General features: G+C 35.1%; 1 protein-coding gene across 1 annotated transcript; it reads left to right on the plus strand.

Moving 5' to 3' along the window:
* Window positions 1–4,489: 4,489 nt before the first annotated feature.
* On the plus strand, window positions 4,490–6,162 carry LOC113314225 (probable WRKY transcription factor 70). Its single transcript, XM_026563002.1, has 3 exons — window positions 4,490–4,904; window positions 5,021–5,125; window positions 5,216–6,162. The coding sequence occupies exons 1-3, from the start codon at window positions 4,618–4,620 to the stop codon at window positions 5,730–5,732; spliced, it is 909 nt and encodes a 302-aa protein (XP_026418787.1). The 5' UTR covers window positions 4,490–4,617; the 3' UTR covers window positions 5,733–6,162.
* Window positions 6,163–8,287: the final 2,125 nt, after the last annotated feature.

Genomic DNA, 8,287 nt, shown 5'->3' on the forward strand with positions numbered 1-8,287 from the left:
ATGTACTAAATATAAAAAATTTAGGGGTTTTAGAAAATTCAAAAATTACACATGAAGAAAACATAAAATTAGTGTATGTTTTGAGAATTTCCTGGTGATTGGAGCACCCTAGCCATCCCTAGTTCCATCATCATTAACAAGGACACTTAAATGACACCAATTCTTAGAAATGCGGTATGCGCTTTTGTTAGAGCATTGATCGATTGAAAGTTGTCAAAACTATACCTTGATTTCTAGTCTACAATTAGTTAAGTCTCGGATTAGGATACAAGATGTAATTGAGAAAAAAACATCACTAAAGTCATCATTGCGTTCTACTGTATAAAAGTGGAGATCAACGGAAGCTTTTGGAGAACTTCTTCAACAAAAAGTAAGTGAAGACTGGATCACATATTTCTCAAGTTATATTCACCTTTCTATCTTTGAAATGTTGTCGCGCAACTACTCGAGTCAAGATTTTTCTTGTAATTAGTCCTCGAAATATGACTAAGCTTAATGAACATTTCATACTTGATGAATTTCGGTTAAGAACAATTTATTATTCACAATCAAAATCATAATTCAAGATTACCATTCGAAAATATCCTAGAACAGTGATATGTGTCATTAATGTTATTTGGGAATATTTCGAATCGATTTAGAAAGAAATATAGAATTATATAAACTCGGATTTAAGACAGTATACATACCAGCCTTACAAACTGGAAAAACTGTTATATATCTGAAGCCGTAATACATGTACTCGTACACGTAACGGAGTAGCTATATATCGACAAACAGTTTTTTGGTACGCATATTAGTGTGCACATCTTTAAAAGTCATGAACTCGTGAACCCGGATCGGTACGCAAACCAGTACGCGTACTAGAAAGGAACTGTTGGTTACAGAACTGGTTTGGTATCCATACTGGTACACGTACCAGAAAAGTTTTGTAGACTCCGGAAGGTGGCTATGTGTAAATGGTATCCATACCAGTACGCATACCACAAAATTTATGTGGACTTCGGAACTCGTTATGTTTAAATGGTATCCTTACTAGTTCGCATACCGAAATAGTCTGTGAACTCCGGAACTCGGTTATGTCTTAAGGTTTACATACCGGTACACGTACCATGACATAACTGCTCATGAATAGGTTAAGTACTTATACTTTGTACGCCTACTTACCATGTCGATTAAATTCATATGCGAGTAAAATTATTTCTCCGAGATAATTAGCATTTGAATAATCTCTATTTATATTTATAAAACACCATAGACATATTTTACCACATGATTGTATTTCAAGTTGTGTCTTAAGTGTTCATGAAAATGTTCAAGCTTATAGTCCAGTTAGATAGCTTCGGCTGACTGTTCGTGAGTGTGGTCTTGTACACGGTTCAACTATGGTTCATCCTAACCAGAGTGTATATCTTGATTATGTAAATCAGATTCAAAGATTCATCTAACGATGGGTATTGTTTGCTTGGTTCCAAATCTATCTTAGCTTAAACCTATAGCAACCCATGCTTTGAATGTCTATATAAGGGGAACCTCAAACAACTGGGATCTTTGAATCCCGACACTACTTTTCTTACTGTGTCCTAGTTGTAAAACTAGAGTCGTCTTCTTCCTAAAACCCTTTTTAGGGTTTAGCGACTACAAAGATTTCATAGGGATTCGTGAAGCCATGTCCAGCTATTGTTTATCGTATAACTCGAGTATCCTGATCTTGTTTGATTGTTGAGCTGCTCACTTGAACAAGATAGATAGTAATCATCAAAGTTCTATTTGTCTCATACTTTTTTGATTTCACAAGTTTAATACTTGTGAGGTGAATAATAATCTAGGTTGCACTTCGGGTTGCATAAGTCCGGATTTTGAGGTTAGCTAGACTTTGCCTATTGCTGTCGATTTTCATCACCTTGATCTTTGATCAAAAAGGAAATCAGATATATATAGGTTCATCTGTGGGAGGAAGATTTATTTAAAGTCTTCAATTGAGTTGAATAAACTCTTAGATGTTGTGACGTCAGCTAAGGGAATCAATTATGCGGATTCCTACTGGGATTTAAGAGGCGTAAGGAACGCGAATGTAACCAAATTGCTGTGAGGGTTTAATTCGGTCTCAATACATTCCAGTCCAAAGTTAATTGGTAGTAGGCTAGTGTATGTAGCGGTTTAATACAGTTTGGTGTTCAATATGGACTAGGTCTCGGGACTTTTCTGCATTTGCGGTTTCCTCGTTAACAAAATTTCTGGTGTCTGTGTTATTTCTTTTCCACATTATATTGTTTATCTATATAATTGAAATATCACAGGTTGTGCGTTAATCAATCAAGTAGATACGTCTAACCTTGTTTGTTGGATACGACTTGATTGATTGATTGGGAAATCGATCTTTGGAATCACCCAAGTACTCTCGCACGTAAATCAGATTCACAGACTAGTCTCTGTAAACTTTCTGATTGTGAGAGATAGAGATATAACTCTAGATACTATTCTGTGATTGAGATTCATTAAGTTGAACTCTCGGATTTGTGTTAAGTTTGTCCATACATATTTCCTAAGAAAAAATTGGTGGTGTATTTTGGTACCCCGTATTTTCAGCTTTGTTCTCTTAAATTTTGATAGTTGTTAGGTAGATCTTTGAACACAAACAACTATAAAATCTAATACCACCATTAGTAGCGCAAACATTGGACGATGATATCAGTGATCTAAGTCCAAAACTTTTTGATACCGAAATCTTCCATATCGTTTCAAAAAAATAGTGTGATGCTTGTGGACAAAATGCAATGTTAGGATCTTCAACAACAAATTTTACTTAGAGTCTCAACTTATCAACTATATCAAGTATATTATCTTTTCACGGTAATTGATTTTTCGAGATTGTACATATATTTTCTGCCAGCATGAACTACTTAAAACCTTCATGAAAAATTTCCTGAGCTAACATGGTTCTTATAATATAATTTTATTTTCTATTGCATGTTCCATCTTTTGGTGGTACTGTTTTTCTTGTACCCATTCTTTCTTGACCAATGATTTTTTTTCCATCAATCAACAAAAATAGAGAAATATCCCAACACGTAAACTCATTGATTAAGGTGTACTCGCATCGATATTGTGTTCATGTGGCACGTACACGCGAGGATCAATTTTAATTCTGTAACAAAAATGAATCCTCCGTCACTATTGAAAGTGCCTTATATCAATGAATTTTTCAAAATGGATTTAACCATTCACAATTTTTAAAACATCCACCAATCTTGTGAAAATCACTGATGCCACTCTTTGTTGGGTTAACAAATCTAATTGTAATGATGTTTTGATCAGATTTCTAATGTTGAAGGTGGAGGTCTCGCATGTTTTAAAAAATTAAAGGCTAAAGCTTTTAATTATGCGATTTTAACCCGTACCCAGGGCGTTTACTATCTGTGCTAGATACTCTCTTGATGATGAGTATGTTATGCATGCTCTTGTTTTGTGTCCGTTTGTTAGTCAAGTGCAGTTTGCTTCTCCTTTCTATATTTCGTAATTATGTTTTTTCTTATAATTTTGCTCTTAACTGGTTAGATTGTTAGTTGCCTGGCGCTGTTTCCTCTCTCTCCGAGGAGTCTAGCCCTTTATTTTAAGTTGTTTTGTGGCAATTTTGGAGCATAATCTTTTCATCGATGAAAGGAATGAAACTAATATTGTAATGTAAGGTTGTATTAGAGCTATAATTGTGTCTAAAATCACTGATATAAACCCAAGCCTTTCCAAGATACCATTAAAACGGGGGATACCCCCACCTTGGCTGGACTAAGCATAATACTGGTGGTGCTTTTGATTTTTCTACTAGCTTATGATGCAGATTATGTGATGAGAGATTTAGTCAGTAAATATTTTTTTCTCGTGTGCTACCATTGTTTATGAAGTCGCTTCTCCAACTGAAGCCGAAGCTTGTGCAATTTGGGCTATTTTGAAAAGATTAGTGAAACAAAAGCTCACTCATCCCATCATTCAAAGTGATACTAAAAACTTTATTGATCAATTTGTTGTTGGTGATCGACATATGTATATCCTCTTTAAAGACATTTCTGATGTTAACTATTGTTTGATTGTTTGTAAATTTACTTATAAATTGCATATTCGTAATGATGATGCTCATGCTTTTACTCATTGCGCTAACCTAAATTTTTCTTTTAGGTGTAGGCCGAGACCTCCAATTCGGCTGATGCCGATAGTTGAGGCAGACCAGTAGCCTTTTTCCAAGCATTCATTTATTTAAAAAGGAAAAAAAATACAACTTCTAGAAAACAAAACAAAAAAACTCTTGGGAATAATGACGCAATTGTGCCGTCACTAACGGTACGTAATCCCGCGACCCCACTCATATGTCAGCTTTGCTTTTCAATAACTTCGGGTATGCTTCTATGTATTTTCTGATTGGGCCCCGCTTTTAACGATCAGCTTAAATAGAGAGCTAACCCCTCAAAACATTATCTCCTGCTTGCACATCAAAAACAAATATATATACATCAAAAAAATCAAGATCAAAGCAGAGAGAGTGGAATAGAGAGTGTATTTCTTTCAGAGAGAAAAACTGAAATTCTTCTCTTATACAGATTATTTGAGTCAGTAGTAGTTTCGATGGAAGATCTAGTTAGAGGTAAAGAATTTACAAAGCAAGTTCATATGCAACTCCAAGGAAGTGAAATTCCAGTTGGGAAAGAAATATTAGATTCAGTTGCAAAGATCCTCGAGTGTTTTGCTAATGCAATCTCGAAATTCAGTTCCACTGAATCGTCCAGTGAAGTTTGCCAAAGTCCGGCACTTACTACAGTTGATTCTCCGTTTTCCGATGGCCGGAAAATTGAAGAAACCGGCAAGATCAGAACTATGGTCACTCCAAAGAAAATTGGGTCGAACAAGAGAAGGTAATAGCTCTTTAGCCTTTGAAGAATTTTCTTTTCTCAATAAATTTTACAATTTCACTTGTAATTACATAGTCTGATTTAACTTTAACTAACAGCTTCATTTTATCTAATCCCAGGAGAACTGCAAATGCACGAGAGGAACTAACTGAGAGACCTTTCGACGACGGTCATGCCTGGAGAAAATACGGCCAGAAAGATATCCTCAATTCCGGCTTTCCTAGGTATGGTCCCATTTCACCCATTGCTTGCACTTATCAATTGTGTAATCTGTTGAAGAAAGAAATCCTAATATAGTAACTTTTCTATTACAGGGGTTATTTTAGGTGCACTCACAGAGATCAAGGGTGTGAAGCCTTGAAACAAGTCCAAAGAACTGGAGAAGAAGAACCAGCCATGTTCCGGGTGACATACATCGGTGAGCATACGTGCAAGGATCAATTCAGGGGACCTCGGTTATCCATAGATTCAAACCCCAGAAGCACTTGTGTACTCAATTTCCAATCAAACTGCTATTCCCCAAAACTAGAATTCCCTTTTTCACCATCATTTTCTAGAGTTGAACACGAATTCAAGGGTGATACGAAAAATACCATTGCCAATCACAACAACAAGGATTCCTTCAAATCATATGAGTTTGCCGCTTGGCGCGATATACCGGCATTTAATTCATCTCAAACCACATCAATGATGCCATCGACATCTGGGTCGGAACTTGGTGACGGAATTTCCGGGCTTTACTCTAGTGCTGAAAGTAATCCAAATTTTCACATGGGTATGATTGTGGATGGTATGTTTGATCCTAGTGAATTCTTGAATTCTTCGTTTTGATACCATGTAACCTAAAGTAAACCTAGGTTAGTGGAGATTATCTTAGGCATGTACATAATATGGTGTTGGAGGTTCGAGGTAGAGATGTGTCTAACAGAGCAGTCTTATGAACTAGTTCAGATAGGCTGTTGCCCAGAGCCCCAAATTAGCCCAAATTTTTTAACCTTTTGTTTTTTTTGTCTTTCCTTGTTATGTTTATCAGATAAGGTGCTCTTACTTAGTGTCTACCATTGTTCTCGTTGATAATCATACTTTTTAGCTGTTACTAAAAGACGTTTGTTTTGTAGCTATTGCATGTTACTTTCTAATTCCCTATAGTTGTTACTTTACTTCTGTAAACTTTTATATAAGGGCATTAGAATTCACTACATTATGTAATTCTCCTCAGATTTAATTTAAATATCTTACTTCTCAGTCAATTCATTAAAAATACGATTGAATACCACTAGTAGAATAACATATTTTAACAAAATTTTACTATTAAATTAAAAAGAAGTTATGCTTATACTTATATCCTTGAAGTCATCAATTTTATATTGTCTTAAAAAGCACGTATTGCATATATATTCCCGAAAGGTGGTTTCAAAAAATCCCCGCTGATTTCTTGGTACCTGCTGATGTGCTAGTTCATTCTTCAACTAGTTGGCTTTTCCATCGATGTAGTGCATTATATGAGGCGGAATGGATTGCAGTAGGTCTCTTATTTTGATCATATGCCACAAACATCATGGTGTGTTGGTCCGTCTGATGATGAACTTTACTAGGTTTTGTGAGTCAAACTTTTGTCTGTTGTATGTTCGTTGTTGTTTCGACCGCTATAAGCACGCCCCATGTTTCGCCACTAAACCTGTGGTTATTCTTAGAGGTTGCGCCATTGCTATGGTGGTGGTATTCATTAAGAAAATTCCCACCATTAAGCTGGCGTTACAATTAATGGAAAAAAAATGTTTATTACAACCAAAATGATCAAAATTGAAAAAGACCAAAACATCAAGTATCAATTATTTGAAATCAAGATCTCTTGCTCACAACTGAACAAGATTACTGAACCTGGTCATCCATTTAGATCAAAAATACTTTATGATGCGCATCAACAAGAAGCAATCAAGAAGAAATAAACAAAATACATAGTTTTTGTGTTTATCTGATTTGATTTTCATGGCAAATATGTACTCAATGCTAGTACAGAGTTTTTGGTAAATAAGAGATCAATCCATCGGAATTTGGATGAATCAATTATTTTAATTGAGATTTAGAGATTGTGTTTGACAAGGAAGACCATCATAGGGAGAACTCTAGGGTTTTCGTAAAGGGCAAGAAGCAAAAAAATTGTATATTTGTAGAAGAATAAAAAAGACTTTTATACGAGGTACTAGTAGTATTAAAGAGAAAGTGGAAAAGAAGTGTTATTTAATTTTCATTACCGGGATATTGATTATTACTATCCAGAGAGAGGGACGCTTAAAACAAATATCACTACTACATGTCTACTCCTTTAAAATCTAAGTACGGGCCCCCACGTCGAAAATAAGGGTGACACCCCCTTAAATTAAATGACAAAAGAGATTTCGGCATTAGTAAATATGGTAAGGACACTTGGCGAAACTCTATTGTTTGAAACATTAAAATTTCGGTTACACTATGTTTACATCAGGTACTTAATTAACTGTCTGCAGAATGGTGGGTAGACAAAATTTCTTTCAGATTCTAATCCTGACTAATTTGGTTACACTTTGTTTACACCAAATACTTAACCGGACAATAGTAACATTGTATGACGAAAGGTATGTAGATAATACTACCGTGAAAATCTAAACCTAACTCAGATACTATTGTATCGTGTTCTTATTCAATATACCGTCATCTCTGAATTGTACAAATTGAGACTGAGTTGTCATCGACAATACAGGAAGAGGAAGAATAATATGTTGGTATCACTGATTTGTGTGGATGTCATGGAGTGGTAGATGAATTGTGCGATTTGGAGTCTTCCAAGGCTTTAAGGAGTGAAAGAAGATTCAGAACGACATGTCTTTGATTTCATTTTCTTTATTTCTGGTTTAACTTTGGTATTTAATCAAGTTTTTCTTTATTTTTGTTGTAGAAAAAGGAAACTCAGGCTAAGGTTTGGTTTAAGCTACGAAGAAGGAAACTTAGGTTGAGTCTGCAATCTAAGAGATGACATTATAGAGTCTGCAATCAAGGTTATATTGCCCACAAATGCTAAATAACATAATATTCCAAATTTGTCTTACCAATACATTTATATGTATTGCACAGTTTGTTTTATCATGATGTGTTTGAGGTGGAAATTACTTTCTTTACTTAAAAATCTTAACAAAAAATATATGGCCATTTTGTACCTACTCTACGAAGAGAGTGGAATCGTTTTTCGTGTTTATTAATCTTGATTAAGAATATAAGTTGTCAAGTTCCTCCTGAAAAGTGAGATTCTGATACCGACCAGAATTGAATGCTAGTCATAGCTAGCATTCACCATATACATCCAAACACCAAATGCGTATTGTATATATTTTTTATTTGTGAAATATCAA

The sequence above is a fragment of the Papaver somniferum genome, chromosome 9 (assembly GCF_003573695.1).
Source record: "Papaver somniferum cultivar HN1 chromosome 9, ASM357369v1, whole genome shotgun sequence".
Classification (NCBI taxonomy): Eukaryota; Viridiplantae; Streptophyta; class Magnoliopsida; order Ranunculales; family Papaveraceae; genus Papaver; species Papaver somniferum.